At 39.5% G+C, this 20,302-nt stretch overlaps 1 protein-coding gene across 1 annotated transcript in view; it reads left to right on the top strand.

The window, feature by feature from the left end:
* The window catches only part of Col19a1 (collagen type XIX alpha 1 chain), a 331,952-nt gene that overhangs the window by 192,665 nt on the left and 118,985 nt on the right, over positions 1–20,302 (top strand). The window contains exon 15 of the mRNA XM_036167742.1: positions 19,480–19,533. Coding sequence (XP_036023635.1) covers positions 19,480–19,533 — 54 coding nt within the window. The remainder of the gene's footprint in view (positions 1–19,479; positions 19,534–20,302) is intronic.

Here is a 20,302-nt window from a genome sequence, read left to right as displayed (position 1 = left end):
ACTCTCACCTTTTCAAAATTAAATACAAACATCTAGAAACACAAATTCGCCTTCTTGATTCATATTTTTATCTTAATATCAATATTTCCATGTAAAGAAATAACATAATGCGAGCCAGGCACACATCTTTAATCCCAGCATTCAGGAGGCAGAGCCAGGTGGATCTCTGTGAGTTTGAGGCCAGCCTGGTCTACAGAGTGAGATCCAGGATAGGTATCAAAGCTACACAGAAAAATCCTGTCTCAAAAAACAAAAAAAAGAAAAGAAAAGAAAAAAGGAAAAAGAAAAGAAATAATGTAATGTGACTCTCGGTACAGGAAAACAATTATGAAAGAAGTATGTTAGTCTTGGTGTTTTACATCACTGAAAAGTTTTTTTGCCAAATATACTTAAAATCTGATCATTGCCTGAATTTTACATTTTTCACCAAAGGAAGATTTATGTATCAAACATTCCAGGTAGCCAAACTCATTTACTTCATTGGGATAAAATCTAATGAAGTATTCTATCACAATAGGTAGATTCCTAAAGCTGCTACTAATGAAAACCTGAAGATGAATTTTAAAAATACATCTTCACTTTTCTAATTTTACAAATGATTGAGTTATAAAGAATACTTTGAGCTTGTGAAACTTAGTTTAAATTTTTCTTTTCGCATCCCTTCAATTAACAATACTCAGCTCATTTATACACCTCTTCATGGTGTGAAAACACAGCTATGAAGTTCATTGGATAAGAAGTACCATCAACTGGAAATGATAGAAATCATAAAGCCAGCTCATTTTTAATGTAAAAAATGTTATGTACAGATATAACTGTTTTTGTTTGTTCAAAGAGTGTACATATTGATAGGCTTTGTGTAGACATTTTTCTTCAAGTATATCATGATCTTTGAGCATATACACCTTCTTATATCACCCTTCTCCATCTCTTCTCCGGCTATCCCATTCATCCTCTCAAGAACCCCCTTCTCCTTCCAGGATGTGTGTGCGTGCACATTCCCATGTGTGTGTGATTTTATGAATTTATATTAAATTTAAGATCCACAAATGAGAGGAAACAACACATTTGCCTTTCTGATTCTAATATGTCTTCTATTAGGATGATCTCTGCTGTGTATATACGTCTATGAATAATTTAGTTTTTTTGTTCTTTGTAGCTACATAAAATTTCAGTGTGTATATACAACATGCTCTGTATTCACTCTTCTCTTTAAAGACACCTAGGCTGACTTCATCATTGCTATTGTGAATAGTGATATAATAAACATGGGTTTACAATATCTCTGTGGAAACTATGTTCCCAGAAATTGGCTGTATGATAGGTCCATTTTTTTTTTAGCTTTTAGAGGAATTCCAAACTGATTTCCATAGGAGCTGCACCAATTCACAGACTCACCAGCCATGTATAGGGTTCCTTTTCCATAGAGCCAGCATTTGTTGTTATTTGTTTATGTTTTATGAAACTATTCTGTCTGAGAGGAGATGGCATCTCAATGCAGATTTTATTTGCATTTTCCTAATGACTAAGGATGTTGGACATTCTTTCCTGTTTCTTGGCTGTGTGTACATCATCTTTTGAAAACTAGTCATTCCATTAGATTGAGTTGTTGAGTTTTTTTGTAATTAGTTTTCTAGTTCTTTATGTACTCTAGATAATTGTCCTCTGTCAGACATGTAGTTAACAAGGATTTCTCCTGTTCAGTTAGCTGTCTTTTCATTCCATTAAATCTCCTCCAATGTTCAGAGGTGCAGTTTTTAATTTCATGAAAATTCATTTGTCAACTCTTAGTTTTATTTCCTAACCTACTAAAGTCCATTCCAGAAAAATCTTAACTTTACCTGTGTCTTCAAGAATTTTGCTTATTTTTATCCTCTAACAGTTCCAGAGTTTCAGGTCTTACACAAAGAACTCTAATTTTTTTATACATGTGAAAAATAGGCCCTAGCTTCACTCTTCTACATGTGGTTATGTTGATTTCCTAACACCATTTGAGAAAAGATTCTGTCTTTATCCTTAATGTCTTTATCAGAAACTAGGTATATATATATATATATATATATATATATATATATTCTGTTTAAATACTACTAGCCTTTTTTAAATAATTTAATTTTGTAATAATTAGGAGAAATGTTGACATAGCCATGTCATCTCAGAATTAATGAGTAAGATGTACAGTGAACTCTCAACTGTGTCCTGTGTGCTAACTGGACTTGGGATGCCAACAGCCATCCCATCTTTAAGATGAGGCTAGCCTATTTTGTTACCTCAATTATTCTGGGTGATTTGGAATAATTCCCCTGGAGTATATATGCAGGACAAAACAACCAGTATATTGGTCAAAAAGTGCCTCTTAAATGGAGTCTCTGAAAAGATATTTTAAGAAGAAAACTAGGAGCTCTTATACTGTTTGAGGTGCTTTCCCCTGAGAGGTAGAACACAGAATGACCCGGAAGAGGTGAAATGTGGACAGTCTGACTTCTTTTTGTAAGCTCTGAAGATCCATCTTACACAAAGAGCTTCAAGAGATGACCCACCATGTGACCTCACAGAATTAAAACACCTTAAAGCTCAGTAGAAAGGCTGGGTATGTGATGGCTAACTACAGGCAGGCAGGAACTTACAGTGTGGGGCATCCTGGGAAGGTCTGGGGGGTTGTAGTTAACTCATTTAACAGAGCTTAGATTTATGCTAACAGATTGTTTTTAAAGGAGGATGGACAAACTTGAGTTTTGGATACATAGATCTAACTAAATCATAAAATTGAACATTTTCAGAGCACTTCATTGGTACTGATAACACATGCAACATTACAGCAATAAAAATAGCATTCATAACATGTCATTCTGCATTTTCCTAGATTATCCCCACAAGGGATGTTATCCCTTAGCAAAACACTCCTGTGTGTCGGGGGTTATTATTTCCATTTTTCAGATGAAAACACTGAAATTTACAGAGGTTACAATATTGTATTTGGGGCCACAGAGCAAGAATAGAGTTGGCTTCCAACCAACAGCTCCTGACCAAGTCTGTTCTCACAATAGCTAGGTTTTCCAAAGAGTGTGTTTTAATATATGAATAAATCACAAATTAGCTCATAGTATGGACACCATTAAAGATGTAGAAAATAGCAGGATATTTTTAAGTGTAACAACCAGAGAAGAGTTGTAAAAAGCCACACATGGTATTTATACAAAATTCTTTACTTACTTACCTGTGACTAGCCCACTTTGGAGAGTGCCTTGATCATTCTCCTGTGGACCCTTCAGAACCACCCCCTTCACCCCCTTCCTTCCCTTCCTTCCTCTAGCCATCCATCCTTCCTTTCTTCCTTCCTTAATTTTAGTACTGTGGAATAAACATATGACCTCATGCATGCTAAATCTATGTACACTGTACCACTGAAACACGTGTGTGCTGTGTGCGTGTGCATGTATACACATGCAACCTTTGACACTTTCATCACCCTTTACCTAGAGCTCAGGCACTGAATAGTGTTTGGTGGGGAAGAAGTTTTCCTTACTATAGGCAAAGAGGCTTTTTTGCCCCCCCTCCCCAGCCCCCAAACCTTGACAGCAGAAACCATTCACTTCATTACTTCATTAATTAGTGCTTTCTATAGAAATTTGGTTCCTTGAATTTTTTTTATTAATAAAGCATTAACTTATGTACAATTTCCCCAATGTAAATCTCAAAGGCATGAATTCTCGAGGCATGCAGACCTGGGGTAAGGTGCAGCCTCCAGGCAGAGGTAACATTTCCTATCCTGTCTGGGTCTCAGTTTTACAGTTATTACAAAACCAGAACCACACTAATAATATTAAGCCTAGAGCTGTGATTGGGAAAACACACACACATACATACACACACATATAGTAGCTAATATTGGTGCTTATAATTTCTAGCTATTATATCAGAATTACTATATTAACTACTGATTTGCACAGTGAAATCATCTAGCACTAAATCCCAGTAAAGTTTAGTGGCTCATATAGAATCTCAGAGTTATTTCTGGATCTGTTGCCTAGCACACTTGCCCAGGTTACTCTCTGAAGAAGTGAGACTAAACTCCAGATAGTTGGGAGATGAAACCCAGCAGACTGTGGCCCTCAGGGTAGGGCCACAGCTAAATGAAGAAGACATTTCCCCTTAAGCCCAGTCGCTCTATCTGTGGTACCTGGTGCCCCTGGCTCATTAAAGCCAATTAGCACCACCATATGGAAACTCACAGGTGCTCTGGGGTAGAGTGTCCACTTACTGAGATGCTAAATAAACATTCACCATCACCAGTTCCCCCAGAAAAGGATCTGTACTTTTAAAGCTGTTACAGAGTAGTTCTGAGTGTTCCTTTTGTCAATAGACAGACACTCGGGAGACCAGCAGCACACGAGGACTAAGCTGTTTATAACACAGGACGACATGGGACCTTGGGGAATGTTCTATGGACGACTAATGCTCCATACAGACTCCTCATTCTTCTTCCCATGCCTTGATGTCAGGAGATAGGTCAGGAGGCGTTAGTAAGGTCACCATATCTCAGACCTCTTAGAACTGCATACTCTGTCTCAAAGCTCCTAGACAGGGAGACTTTTCAGCAGTCAGCCTACATTTAATTTCAGCTTGCCCAGTTTATATTTAGATGTAATTTTTAAATGTTTGCCATTATTTTGGCTGTTGGAGAGAAATACCATATGATACTCAGTTTTGTGTTTTCAAAAGCAGCTGGATAAATTAAAATATTGAAAGCAAGGTATTCTGTTGGACCACTTAACACAAAATTGACATTACAGGATAAGGTTTTCTAGCAGATAATAATAGAATGTTGCTAACATCTCTTATTTCTTAGCTTGTTAGTTCTTTTATTGGATGAAAGGTTTGAACTTCTCAGTGTATCCCAATATGGACGAAGTCAAAAGCTACTTTAAACTTTAGCTCATTATATGATAAGGGCTTCATCACTGCTGTATTCCTTTACTTAGGGACAATTCCGTTTGGAAATTTCACCTACTAACAATGGAACTGAGCATTGGTGATACTTTAAAATATTGAAACATGAACACAAGGATGAATGTTACAATTTAATACATAGTATGTATTAATATGACATATTTACATAATCCAGAAGAGTACCATGCACCAGAAGAATAACATAAAACTTGTGAGAGTAGTTACCCATAGGCAGAGGTGAGGGAAATAACTATCGGTGATTTAATAAGGAGTTCCAACCATGCATGGTGGACATGATTGCAATCTCAGCTGGGACAGGGTGATTGTGAGTTCGAGGCCAGCATCAGCTTCATTTTGAAACCGTCATAGCAAAAGGGATTTCCCATTAATCTGTGGTGTTTTGTTTATTTTTAAAGGAGATTTGAAGAAAATACTCTGAAATTATCACTAGTTATTAATTCTAAAATTTATCATTTATTATACTACTTACTCATTTTGGATAAGATATGCTTTCAAATTTTTTCTTTGAAAAATAATTTCAAAAAAATCTACAAAGGCTTGTATTTACTATAGCATTAACCAAAATAGCATAAACATCATTATATCCTAAAGAACATTCAAGGTGTAATTAATCTCACCACTTTGATATTGATGCTTGTCTAAAGAATAGTAATGGATGCAATCACAGTTTTCCTCATTAGTATAAGCTCATCATTACAGAAAGTTATATGTAATTCCATTTTCCTTATTATCTCAGTCCAAAAGCAAAAACAAACATATAATGAACACCAATTATGTTCTCATGCATTTCAGCTAGAGCAACAAACAGAATGAGGGTCTTTAGCTCTGTTGCTATTGGCCTTTAAAAATAAAGTTTTATTAGAAAACATTATGCTATTTTGTTCTTGTAGCTTATTTGGTTGCTCAAGAGTAGAAATGAATAATTATGTAAAAATGGGTGATTCCCTAAGCCTAAATTACTCTGTCTTTTCCACTGCAATAAATGTTTCCAACTTCTGCAAAAGACTCTATCCTTCATAGAACCCGTTCTGTTATAGATAGTCACAAAGTAAGTTTTGTATGTATGACAATGTGTAATAAAGCAGGAAAATAAGACAGTGAGTATTGGGAAGGAGGCATCAGAGAAAGTGTCCCTGAAGAGATGACTTTTGGCCAAAGATCTTGCAGAGGTGAGGGAGCAGCCTCTAAGATCTGGGGAAATCTATGCAGGCAGAAGGAGCAGATGTAAAGTTTTGAGGCATGAATTCTAAGGAGTTTCACAAGGTCACAGTGGCCAGAATGGGATGAAAAGAAAGCAGAGGTTGGAGAGTCCATGCATCCATGCTGAACCCAGCCCTGCAGGTCACTGAAGAATCCAACTGCTACTGATTAAAGACCGCTGTTTGTCACTTTATGATTCTAGAATGCCCATTTTATTTAAAGAACAAGGCTAAAACTAAAGATGCCACCTCTGTCTGTAAGACACTATACACTCCTAATCCGGCAGCCGTCCCTCTTATCCACACACAGAGAGAAAGAGAACCAAGAGCTGTTGACCACATGCCTTGTCAATTTAAAGACATTTCTGTCATTTGTCTTTTCCATAAGTTGTTCATATCAGTGTCAGACAGTGCATTCGATAGGCTTTGTTTTCTCTTAGGCTAATAGGCTTGCCTAAGTAACATGTTTTATGGGGTAGGAGTATAACTCAATGGAAGAGTAGGTACTTAGTACGTATAGATCCTGAGTTTAATCCCCAGCACCAAAACATACAGTAACAACAATAATCTAAGTTACAAATGGAGTATTCAGGATTCATTTCTCTAAAGTGTATTCTAGGGAAGTGGCTGACTCATTGTGCCTACAAGTAAAGGAAATGGTTAACTTCTGTAGCCCCTTGCAGATTTAATCCTCTGGAAATTGGTAGACATTTATGTAGCGTACCACTCGACTGACACCACCCCTGTCATAAAGAAATTTACAGGCTAATAATGGTGAAAGGCCTATGGAGATGCCTTCACAAAGTTGTACATTTCTGTTAAAGAAGATATCTCTAGTGTATCCATATATTCAACTGTCTCTATGTGGGTATTTTAATTCCTGCACTAGAAACATCAGAGACAGAGATCCTGCAGCTTGGTCAGAGTTGCTTACTTAATGAGTAAGAGGGAATGGCCATGGCCAGAGCTCCGACTTCTCAGTATGATGCATATTGTTTTCCATTTGGTTTCTGTTAAATTGGTGACATTCTTTACTAAAATATAAAATATAACCACAGCCAATAAGCAGACCACATATCTAAAGTATGCTGAAGAGGGGCATTGCTACTTTAGCCATTCATGATGCAGCATAGAATAGTGGACATTTGGTTTTTTGGTGGGGGGGTCTTTAAACAGCCTGAACTTATGTATGGAGGGGAAAAGCATACAGCAAAAAGAAAAATATTGTACTTCCAGATTATACTGCCAGGTTATGAATGTGTCAAGGACCGGATCTGTGTGTGAATTTCTCTTTAAGCTCCAATAACTGACTCATACTCTTGATTTAGTGAATGCACAAATATTTATCATTCATGCAAGATGGTCTTTCTTTATTTCCCTACTTGTTTGTGTTCCTCATTACCAGATTATTTTTCACTGAAGCAGTAAATAAATATGTAATTTTGCTGTTTCTCACATCAGCTTTTACAGTTTTCTGTACTGATTATCCCAAAAGAATTAGAATTCTGCTTCAAAAGCCCCCAAAGTCCACATGAATATGTGAATATAACCATGTAATTTTGGAGACTTTCACAGACAACCATACAGTGAATTTTCCTTCTTGTCTTTGAGATTTTGACATCAAAGAGATTTCACTTGCGTGTGTTTTGAATGGATTTAAACCAGGTTTCTTTTTTCAATATTAAAACCAGTTGTTTTTATTTGTGAGTGGTAGTTCATGTTCTGGATGAAATCATGGTCTGTTTATCCAGACAGTCACTGGAGAACATCTGTACTATTTCTAGTTTGGTGTTGCTGTGCACAAATCTGCTTTGAATATTTTTTAATTTTTTTAAAAAATGTTGAGTGTTTTTTATCTAATATTTGTGAAATTCATACATGCAGACAATGCATTTTGATCATATTGGCCCCTTCCCCGCAAAACTTCTCTATTGGCTGCCTGCATCAGATCTGCATAAGATCATGTCAGCCAACATTCCAGCATGGATGAGTGAAGGGTCACGAGACTGCACTCTGACTTAGAGCTATGAAGCTATTGGCAGGGGGAGCGGGGGGCTGCAAGTCAGTTTTCTGCAGGAGTGTGGCCTCAAGTAGGTTTCCCATGTTCCAGTGGATTGCCCTACATTCCAATGGATGTGCACATATGGACATTTCTAATTAGACTCACTGGATCATGAAGAAAATAAAAGACAAAGAAGATAAATCATGTTTCACTAAAGTGACTCTTTCAAAATATCAGTATAATAATTTATAAGGGAAAGATGGCGGCATAGCTTTCTTAATTCTCTTTTTCCCAGCAATTGGTTTCCCAGACATGACCCAATACGGAGGGCTTTTTCTATCACTAACTTCTCACGTTCTCATTTGCAACATCATTGGGATCTTTGGTCGTCATAGAAGATCTATGTTCTGAAGTACATGACGTTGCTTCCCTCAAGTTCCCTAAATTATAGGCTAGTCATAATGCACAGGGGATTATGAACTACACTTACATATTCTCTGTGTCTGGGTTTAGTGGTCTTTTCCCTCCACGAAGCCTTCTGCTTTAGTTAGGCCAGCCAACTGACGTATTGCTCATTAATCATGCATATTAACTGGAGTAGTTAACGTTTTGAAATCCAAATTCCCACTCTGTCCACAGGGACTAGATCTTGTTTTCTCAATGTGATGACACATGCCTCAGACCTTGCTAATTAGGCCTTTCCCTTGGAGATTCATCCTGACATGTTTCAAGAACATTCTTCCCCCTGGAGTTCAAGTTCGTTAAATTATTAATATCCTTGTATAAGTCTTGTAGGATTACTTACATAATAAAACTTTCTCCATTTAAACACCATAGTGAAGAGAGAAATTGATCTCTCTCCCTCATATACCTTTTCTGAGTAAATAGCAAATAGTAGCTATCACAATTATTAGCACACAATGTTCATACAAAGTAAAAGTGTTTTATATATAATTAAGCCCTTGGTGGCTGCACAAATGTAAGGAGGTCTTGTTAAACAGTCTAACTTGGATCATCTAAAATCAGTTCTGCTGAACTCCTGTGAGTTCAGTGGTGAGAGTATGGCAGGTTTACTATGTAAGCAACTGTCCACCTACACAGGTGCTTAGAGCACTCTGACTAGATGGCCTTTGAAAGGCAAAACTCTGGCTTCCCAGGACAATCAAGGAGTGCAGCTCCGGTCCTAACCAGGAGCCTTTGCTGTAATTTGCAAAGCCCAGCATAATCCGGCCACTCCACTGCTCACTCCTCACCAGTCAGCTGTTTCTCACTGTTCTGTGAGCAAGCCCTGCGCCTGTCCCCTCTGCATCTGTCCCCTCTTCAGACCTTGCATGGCTCCTAGACATGCTTGTTTCAGAGCTCTTCTGACGCTTTTCCCGATTACTCTAAGACAATTCACCTTCCTGTGTAAGTGTTGCCTCCTTGTCTTGTTACTTTTTTTGTAATTTTTGTCCCTATCCAACATCCCTATATGTGTTTATTTATTATACATGCAATAAATATAACATAGCATTAAAGATTAGTGATGGTACAGCCAGATTGCCTGGATTCCAGTCTCAAATCTGTTACTCATTAGTCAAACAACCTTGGATAAATTGCTTTGTCGCACATTCATCTCATTTATAAAATGGGATCACATCCAAGTGAATTATTAAATGAATGTGTATAAATTGCTTTTACTGGAGTCACCAAGGCTAAGGTCCTATGTGATCTTTTACTACCATGGTCCGCAGTGGAACAAAAGCTTCAGAAGAGCCAGCGTCAAGGTTCTTCCAAAGCTTCAGTGTTTCTTGAGTGGTTAATAAAAGACTGGGTATGTATGAGCCCAACATGAGGAAAATGTCTACAAAACAGTGAAGAAGCAGCAGGCAAGCAAATGAGATGCTTATAAGTGAAAATGGACATTTCATGTAATTGAGGAAGCTGAATTTGGTACATTAGTTTTAGGATATGTATTACTAGATGCAGTTTTACTAAATGTTGGGAACAAGAGACTTCCCCGGAGGGGAACAGAGCAAGAGTCACAAGAAAACAGAACAAGAACAGAGAACACAAAGGAACTGGGAAGTGGTCCAGGGGATTTACAGCAGCAACAGCCTTTCCAGGAAATCTCAGTTTTATTCTGGAAACTAGAACTGATGAGAGCCTAGAGGAGGTAGATTGATAAGGACAGAGTCTAAATTACTTTTACCAACTTGTAGTTTCAACTGACACTACATGTTAAGTTTAAGAGAATGAAGAATAACATTCAAAAAAAAAAAAAAAAAAGCATCCCCTAGTACCTGCAAAACAGTATGACCCAAGTGTTCAGGTTTTGAACACCGTTGATACATTTCCCTGATATTTAATCAATTATGCAAGAAAAAAGAGGGTAGGCTGAGAGATGCCTACAGAACATACTTGATCCACAGCTTGGTGGTAAGAGTCAGAAGAGAAAACCGCAGATGACACATGTATCCCAAGTGTGCTGGCGCAGAGACATCTAGTCAAAAATCACCCCCTGTGAGACTGCACATCTCATGTTGTCAGTAGAGGTATATAATCAGCTTTTCTTGCTTATCCTTTCCTATCATCATCCTCGTGACTCCTCTGCCTCAAAGTGACAGCCGGAGAGATTGCCACAAGGTAGCACATTTGGGGAGGAACTTCCTTGTTATTTGCCCACATTGGAGTACCTGAGCTGCCCTGTAACCAAATTACCAAAGCTCTCCAAGTATCACTGAGTGGCTGCCACCCCTTCTTCCTAGGGGCCAGGATCCAGGTCTCAGAGATCTTGGCATCTCTAGCACCACTGAGTATAACATTGATGGTCAATTTTTCCTAAATAAAAGATATTCATGTCATCTTGATGGGATTGGTTTCTGAAGGCAGCATTTAAATATCCAAAAGCTCTTCAAGCCATTAAGTTCAATTCAGTTTGTCAAGAACTGCACGATGAAAAGCTTTGTTTCTTAAGAGTGTGACCTTCAGTTTTGTCTTGAGGTCAATTAGGGCGTTCACTTTTTTTGTCAGAAATGTGTTAATAACTGAAATGTATTCCTGCGGATGTATTTGATGCTAGTCAATTTTGTCTTTAAGAATGAACATGTAAAACTCATTTTTTTAGTAAAAGAGGGGGACCTGCAGGTTCCTGGCCCCCTGTTTTGAGTAACTGTTGCCTTGCTTGCCAACCTTGACCTTGATATCCTTCCTATGCTGATTCCCTTCGAGATTCCACCCTCCTGAATGCTTATGGGAAGCGCCTTGTCTGTGTATCCAGCATATTAAGCATTAACAGCTTGGATGCAAGATTGTAGAACATCAGGAGCGGGGAATGGGGATTTAGCTCAATGGTAGAGCGCTTGCCTAGCAAGTGCAAGGCCCAGGTTCGATCCTCAGCTACAAAAAAAAAAAAAAAAAAAAAAAATCAAAAGCGAACTTCTGCCCTCCGGGGTTCTCCCATTGTGCTGCATGCCTGTATTTAAGACCTCCTTCCTCCTTCAATAAATGGCATTCTGCATTCAATAAAAAGAAGAATAAGAAAAAGGAGAAAGAGAAGGAGGAGGAAGAGGAGGAGGAAGAGGAGGAGAAGGAGGAGGAGGAGGAGGAGGGAGAAGGGATCAAGATCATGATGGGGAAACCCACAGAGACAGCTGACTGGTGCTAGTTGGAGCTCACTGACTCTGGACTAACAGCTTGGGAACCTGCATGGGACTGAACTAGGCTGCTGAATGTGGGTGACAGTTGTGTGGCTTGATCTGTTTGTGGGGTCCTTGGCAGCAGGGCCAGGACTTATCCCAGGTGCATGAACTGACGTTTTGGAACCCATTCCCTGTGGTGGGATACCTTGCTCAGCCTTCGTACAATGGAGAGGGGCTAGGCTCTCCTTCAAAGCCAGACTTTGTTGACGGCCATGGGAGGCCTTATCCACTCTGAGGAGTGGATGGGGGTAGAGTGGGAGGGAGGGGGAACTGGGGTTGATATGTAAAATGAAAAAATTTTTAATGAATAAATATGTTTAAATACAAAAAAGAAAAAAAGAATGAACATGTAGTTCTAAAATCACGGCTTTTTTCTTTCCCCTCATTTTTATTTGATCACGTGTGTGTGTGTGTGTGTGTGTGTGTGTGTGTGTGTGTGTGTGTATACATGCACTGCAGTCAGAGGACAACTTGCTGGAATCAGTCTTCTCCTTCTACCATGTGTGTCCCCAGGTTTAAAGTCAGGTCATCAGGGCTAGTGCCAGGCACCCTTATGCTCCATACCATTTCACAGGCCCTAAAATTCCAGTTTGTAAGGATATGTCTTCTGAAGTGTGTAACTCGGAAACTCTGAAAACGTGTCTTATCCGTACCCTGATGAAATCACAGTGTAAGTGTTATTGGCAGTTTCTTGGTGCTGATGCTGTCCAGTAATTCAGGGCTTGTTCTTGTGCCTCTTGACTTAGACTGCGACCTGTCTGGCATTTTTATGAGGGAAATGTCACCATATTGTTTTCACGTTAGCATTTCTAGCAAGCAAGACACTATCATTTTTCTGCATCATGTGTCCCTCTACATGCCGATTTTATCTGCTCTAAATCTGAAGTTATATGCTTGCTACCCATGAAAGATAAAAACCTCACCATCATGAGGCATGATAAGGTTTTGGAGATGAGAGAAGCTGGTGGTCCCGTTCTCAGTCCCTGAGACAGTGTGTAAAGCCGAAACCCCCTCCTCCTCAGACTAGGAACATGAGAAACAGGAAGGCAGGCTCATTTAACCATGTCCTGGCACTTGTGGCTTCCACTCACCCCCTGAGGCACCAGGATATTAACACACATCACAGCGTGCTCAAGATATCATCCAGCCACACTCTACAAATATCATGTGTAAAATAAAAATAAGTCATAGTAACAAAGGAAGACTTATAGAAGCAGAATAGCTGAATTGCAAGTGATCAGAATCTCCACTCTGAGGGAACATTAATCCTGTTTTAGGAAAGCATTATTATTGATTTGGGTCATTATTTATTCAGTGTAGCCCGGGGGTTTAGACAATAATGTCACGAAAACCTGTAGTTTGTTTTGAAAACATCATTAGTTACTAGTGAAGTCCATTTAACACAAAGAGTGAGTCAGCGATGACTCAGCAGATAAAACCATTTGCCATCAAGCCCAAGGATCCAAATTCAGTGCCTGGGGAAGTTGTCCTCTGATTTCCATATATGTGCCATGGCTGGTGAGCAGGAACACACACACACACACACACACACACACACACACACACACACACACACACACCAGAAGAATGGTAAGAGAGAGAGAGAGAAGGGAGGGGAAAGGCAGGTTGGGAAATTATGGAATGATGTAAAGAATTTATGATGGGTTCCAAGTGGAGGAGGCAGTATATGGATTCACCTTCCGACAGTTCTAGACTTATTTCAGATCGCTTGTTCATACTGAATTACATCCTCTCTGCCGTCCTTACAGGGGCCACTTGTCCGATCCCTGAGGTAACAAGACCTTTATGACCAGAGTCACTGCTGTCACAGATGTATTTTTAAATATCTGCTGAGATAGAAAATGCACTTGGGATATTACACATTCCTCACATGAGAATGTGCGTGTCTCATTTTTGCACCTATCGTTGATTTTGAAATGTGGTAACTCTTTACGACATCAGTCATAAATCTTATTTCCGTTCACAATGTAAAAAAAGAAATTCAAACTTCCCAGATAGACACTAATGTTTTCCTGTGTAATTAACACCTCCTTCACAGTTGTGTGTGCCAGTCAAAGTGCTGTCTGCTCTTCCTTGACATTTCCCTGATACCTGTTCAGGCTGAGCCAGTGCTTAAGAGTGTGAGAAATACGGACAGGAGAAGAGAGAAAGGTTTGAAAGGAGCCACCTGCATTTGTGGCCAGTAATTTGGAGGCAGACACATTAGACACATATTTCCACTTGTGGCTTTGGGGGCCCCTATATCACCCTTGATTTGAGTCTAATTATGCTGTAACTCCTTCTTTATCCTCATAACCCTTATCACCACCAACAAAAACCACCTGTTATATAAGGACCAAGAGCCCATCGTTTGCATTTTTCTCTTTGTAATGCTGCTGGAGGGCGAAGTGTTTATAAATCAAGTGTCTAATTTAAGAAGCACGTGCATTCTTACTGCAAGTTATCCTGAAAGGATCAGGTTATACTTCACTGTTGCCTGTTTGCAAATGCCGTTCATTTAAATAGCCCAGCCTGCTTGACAGCTTGCTCACAATTGTCACCTTCTGCCACTAATATTTTTTGCCTTGAACATAGCAAATACAAATGGATTGTTATTAGATTCTATAAATAAGTTTATTCCAGTGTGAGAATATCTTGGTTTCTTTATTGTTGTTGTTGTTGTTGTTTTTCAAGACAGGGTTTCTCTGTGTAGTTTTGGTGCCTGTCCTGGTGCCTCTGTAGATCAGGCTGGCCTCGAACTCACAGAGATCTGCCTGGCTCTGCCTCCCGAGTGCTGGGATTAAAGGCATGTGCCACCACTGCCCGGCTCTTGGCTTCATTTTGAAGGTTTATAGAAATGTGCATTAAAAAGATAGGTCTCACTATGGTGCAGCTTGCTACTTTTTTCACCAAATGAACACACTCAGTGTAACCAGCATCCAGTTCAAGAAGTGGAAGTCTCCCTTGTGCTTCCTCCCATAAATCACCCTCATTCACATGGGTAACTCATTGTAATTTCTAACTGTATAGACTAGTTCTCTCTGCTTGGTCATTCATATAAACAAATGAATTAGTATCAACACTATGCTTGTAAATTTTTAGATTTATTTTACTTTTTAACTAGGGCATGAGGGGGAGGGGGGTACACATGAGTATAGATGCCCATGGATGCCAGAAAGGGGCATTGGATTCCCTGAAGTTATGGATGGTTGTGAGTCTCCTGACATGGGTTCTCGGAACCAAACTCCGGTCCTCTGTAAGAATAGTCCCCATCCCTAACCAGTAAGCCATTTCTCCAGCCCCAACATTATGCTCTAAGGATGTATATTGTTCTATATCATTCAATTTCATTCATTTTAAAATGTTATATACTATTCCATAACTTATTCATTTTATTATGACTTCTTATGGGCATTTGACTGTTAGATTAGTTTTTATAAATCTGTATGTATAACTCAGAGTTGACTGTGCATTTTTAAAGATATATTATTTACTGTTGTGTATTTGTATGATGTAGGTGTGAGGCTAACATGTACATGCTACAGCACACGTAAATATCAGAGGACAACTGTGTGAAGTCAGCTCTTCCCTTCCATCTTTATGTGGATTGCTATCATCAAGCTTGTGTCTAAATGCTTTACCCATGGAGCCATCTTGCCAGCTCATGATTGTACTTTTGTAAAGGATTTCTCTTGCATTCTTTAGTAACCTACCTTTTGATATTACAAACAGTATCATATGACAAACTAGAAAGTTGGATAAAGCTATAAAAGGAAGGGGAAGGGAAGGAACTGGCAATTATTGTTGCTACCACGTTGCAGAGATTATAGCATGTAACATAAAATCTACCATCCTTCCCATTTTTAAGTATATACTATATTCACATTATTGCAAAACAGATCTACAGAACTTTTTTAACCTCCTAAATGTGTGCACCACATTTGGTTTAGCCATCTCTCCATGGAGGGAAATGATTGGTGCCATCTCATAGCTGTTGAGAATATTATTGCAATGAACTTTGTGTTACCAGAGTCCTAGGACAGAGGCCTGACTCTGGGGGACCCAGGAGACCAAGGTCAGTTACCTGGCACCATGAAGTTCTAACCAAAGAAATAAGTGATGGTAGAAACAGGAAATCATTTTTCAGTGTGGTCACACTGGGAAGAAAGCAAGTCTGGTGACTTCCTCACACTGTCTTCATGGTCCTGACAACAGAAGAAAAAAAGCTGAGACCAAGGGGCATGCACAATCAAGCAGCCTTGCAAACCATGGATTGACTGATTGTCATCTCAGTTTTGGCTGAGCTGGGTTTCCTGGCACGGGGGAGATGATTGTCTGCCTGCAAGGCTCATTGTTCCTGGAACTTGATGTAAGCTGCAAAGGAGAGATAGCTGAAAAAGAATATGTAGCAGAGTGGCTGGGACTGTGACTACAGGTTCTTCCCCCAGGCTTAGGACAAGGACTAGAGACTTTTGGTGCTGCTTCTGTGGTCTAATGCGGGATATTGTAAAATCGAGTGGTCAACGGTCCCTTAGACATGATATTCCTCTGAGTCAAGGAAATATCATACTCTTTAGTGCCTTTAACCTCAAAGTGAGAGGACAATTTGGAGTGTGTGCATTAGGAGATTCAGACACTCCTTAAATGATGAACTTGTCTGCATGAATAGTTGGACAGGAAGACAAATGAGAATTAGCAAAGGCAACAGGTCAAGTGTAGAGGCAGAGATATCAAGTCTGGTCCTGTTTTGAGTTACCTGGGGACATCTGTGGGCTCAAGTGAAGAGTCAGTGCTTCCAGCCTGTGAGTCCCGGGGACACTTTCATTTCCAAGAAGGATATGTTGGGGTCTATTCCCAGAAGATCGCGTGCAGTTCTATTTTCAGCTTTTTAAGGAGCTCCATAATATTTTATACAGTGATGGCCCCTTCTGGCAGACCTGCCAGCAATCTATGAATGTTCATTTCCCCGCATGCTTGCCAACACTTGTTATTGCCTGTTTTGTTTTATTTTGTCGTTGTTGTTTTGTTTTGTTTTGTTTTGTCTTGTTTTTAAGTAATCTCTTTTGGAATCTTCAGCAAACTTGTGGCCACATATAAACACCATTGTATAGAAATGAAACTTTCACACACACACAAAATGTTTCTATGAGAAAAGGCACAGTTAACACAGCCTAGCTGCTTCTGTATTTGATAAGGATCATTTTCAGTTTTGTACCATCAGTCGACCAATTGCATTACTTTGTTTAGGCTGCATTTATGAGACTTGTGTGGCTCTACAGAACTTACTGGAGATGCCGAGACCCTCCACTTTGGAAACTCCAGCATAGGGCGGAGACCATCCATGTTAACTGGTGTTCCCGGTTTGAGCAAACACTGGGCTTAGATCATTAGGCAAAAATCTAAATTGTAATTCAAACTCTTTCTACTGTTGCCAAACAGAAAACCTCTCTGAGGTTTCCAGAGGACCAGTGGGAGTAAATCTACGATGATTTTATGCTTCCACCTCGGTTTTCAGGAATGTATTAGATTAGCGTGATCATAATAAGGCAGGAACGCTAGATCTCTGTGTTGGGAGGTTTGTGAAAAGAGATTTCTCAAAGTTGCCTCTGAACAAACAACCCCTGACAGCAGCCACCCTAACGAGGAGGGCGGTCTTTCCTAGGTCTGCAGTTGTCTGTGATATCTGCAGGATTTCCCTCCTTACAAATACCCAAGCTCCCACCTTCTGCCTTCCTTTGCAGGGGGTCTATAACAAGCCCTGAGATAAAAGGACAGAAACAAGGGGAGACAAGCATGGAGGCAGACATGTAATAAACATTCCCCCACTAGCATGGCAAACTTCTCCCCAACACTCCCATCTACAGCCCCCACTCCCAACACCTATGTGTCCCTAGTCAAGGCTGCAAAGCCTTGTGAGGAAAATCCTGACACTTTCCTAAAATGGAGATATCTGATTTTAGTCTTACTATGAGCCATAGAGGTTTGTGCCTGTTGTGCTGGCTAAATTATTAGCAATAAGGTGATCCTTGTATTGTCCTCCAAACAATAAAATTTGCAATAAAAAGGAGAGACAGACAGACAGACAGAGACAGAAGAAAATCTCTTAGCTCTGAGGTAGACTCTTCCTCAACTGCACAGATACTTTGTGGAAGTACAGGAGGTGGTGCCACTCATGTTGGTGCTGATGGGGCCTTACAGAGGGGAATAAGAGAGAGAACCCCAGAGCTTCTGAGAGGGAAGAAAGACAATGTCTGAACGTGAACGTGAACTATTACTTCCACAGAAATTCTGGCCCCAATATCTCTCTCATACTCTGAAGCTCCCCTCACAGTTCTATCCACCTTGTACCAGAGTGCCCTCTGCAGGGCAATGAGGCCCAGACCTGAAAATCCAAGGTCTTGCCTTGCCTATTCCCTATGCTGGGCTATGCGTAATAAAGCTAGAATAAGGGGGCTGGAGGTTGCTGTAAAACACACACTTAAACTCAAATATGCTTCTGGCAGTTACTAGACACTCAGGCCTTAAGCTAAAAATATGTGTTGGCTCAAGTTACGCTCACAAATATGTTCCTTTATGTTTACAACCCTTGCAAATATCTTACTTGCTTGTCCACTCTTAGGAGGATGTATGAGCGAATTGGCCCTCCCTGCACTCAGTGGGCTCAGCGGGGCTCTGACAAGGCTAATGTAACACGTCATGTAAATCAGTGGAGAAACGAGAGAGTCTGGATGTTTGCCCTCACCATCAGAACCAAGAAAGCTTTTTGTTCCTTAGAGTAGCACATCAATGTTGTGTCATAGTATCTGACACTTGGTTTATTGTAACATAAACTCTGTGATAAAAAGTGATCAACGGCCTCCTTTTCCCTACTTCCAGTCCAAGCAGATACTCATTTCTCTTTTGAAGAAAGGGGACTGTAAACAAACTTGAACCCGCCAGTTTGAATTTAATTCAACCCAGTGCATGCTTGCAGAAGGAATGGATCACCTGCTTAGAGGTCTTTGATTTCATTTCTAGTACTCTTGCAAATGAGTAAATTACACTGCTTCTACATCTGAGTAAAGTCTTTATTCTCACTTCCTTCTCAAAGGCAATGGACTTGCACTTACTAAAAATCAAATATATTGATTTTTCAGAAAATATGTACTTAGAGACTAGAAGATGTATGTATGTACAATCTGTACTGAATACACAGGATATACAATTACATATTCATTCCAATCTTACAATCCCCCAAAGTAAGCCAAAGCTTCCATCGCTTAAATAGGCAGCATATGAAAGCATCACTATGGCTTTTGTAATTTATCATTTTTTTTCTGTTCTGTGGGTGTGAATTTAGACGTATTGATGGAAGGGTGGGTTTTGTTCATAGATGTATGTAATGTATTTTAATCATGTTTCCCGTCATTATGCTTTCTCCTCACCTCCCTCTGAACTCATTTTCCCCAACCAATCCCCCTACTCACTACTTTAGAGTTCAGTATTGTTCAAGAGCCGTGTGGACTAGCAATTGTTTTTTAAATTGTCTTTAAAAACAATTTTACTGTCTTCCATATTGCTGCCTAATATGGTTATGTTAAAATGAAATTAAATCACAAGACTTTCTCTATTTTCTTTTCATTTCAAGGGAAGACGAGGGAAAACAGGACCCCCAGGAAACCCAGGACCTCCAGGACCACCAGTGAGTAAATAGGCTATGTTCATGAAGCAAAATAAACATACCTGCTGCCACCTCATTGATTTTCTTTCCCTTTATCCATTCAAGGGGTTAGGCTATCAGAAAAGCAAGAGAGAGAGAGAGAGAGAGAGAGAGAGAGAGAGAGAGAGAGAGAATTGAATTGGGTAGTATGTTGGTTTTTATTGTACTTTTTTGGCAAAACAGAGAATGCTTTATAAAAATTTCAGTAACTACTTTGCGTTTTGAAGAAGAAAGTGAAGGTATAAATGCAAGGGGAAGCATTTCTGTCATTTCTAAACATTTGACAAGGCTTCAAGACAAGTGTCTCTGAGAAGGAATTTAGATGATGAAGGCATGTGCACTAAGTGGGCTGAATGCCTGGGAAGGAGATGAACATGCTGGACTCTGGAGTGGGTTCTCAACTGCTGATAGACATGTTTACTGCAGAGTTGGGAAGATTAAGAAATACGTGACCACGTGAAAGGATTTACAGTTCTCTGCTCCACAGGTTTAGTTTATTACTATGGTGTTAGGGGGAGGTGTTTTAAGTATTAGCATTTCAACTCAGCTATGGTTCTGATTCAGAGCGCTTGTTAAATCTTGTATTTGAAATAAAAATGGTTTATGAACTTTTTAATATAGTAAAATAGCCAATTTGTTAGACTAAGAAGAAAAGAAAACAGTTATATAGACTATAAATGGGTTTTATACATAGGTCAGCATTTACTTAAGAACAAAACGTTGGACTAAGTCATTGGTTCATTTCTGCTTG

The sequence above is a fragment of the Onychomys torridus genome, chromosome 18 (genome assembly GCF_903995425.1).
Source record: "Onychomys torridus chromosome 18, mOncTor1.1, whole genome shotgun sequence".
Classification (NCBI taxonomy): domain Eukaryota; kingdom Metazoa; phylum Chordata; class Mammalia; order Rodentia; family Cricetidae; genus Onychomys; species Onychomys torridus.
The sequence above is the reverse complement of the archived record's forward strand: the minus strand, read 5'-3'. Positions and strand labels throughout refer to the sequence as shown.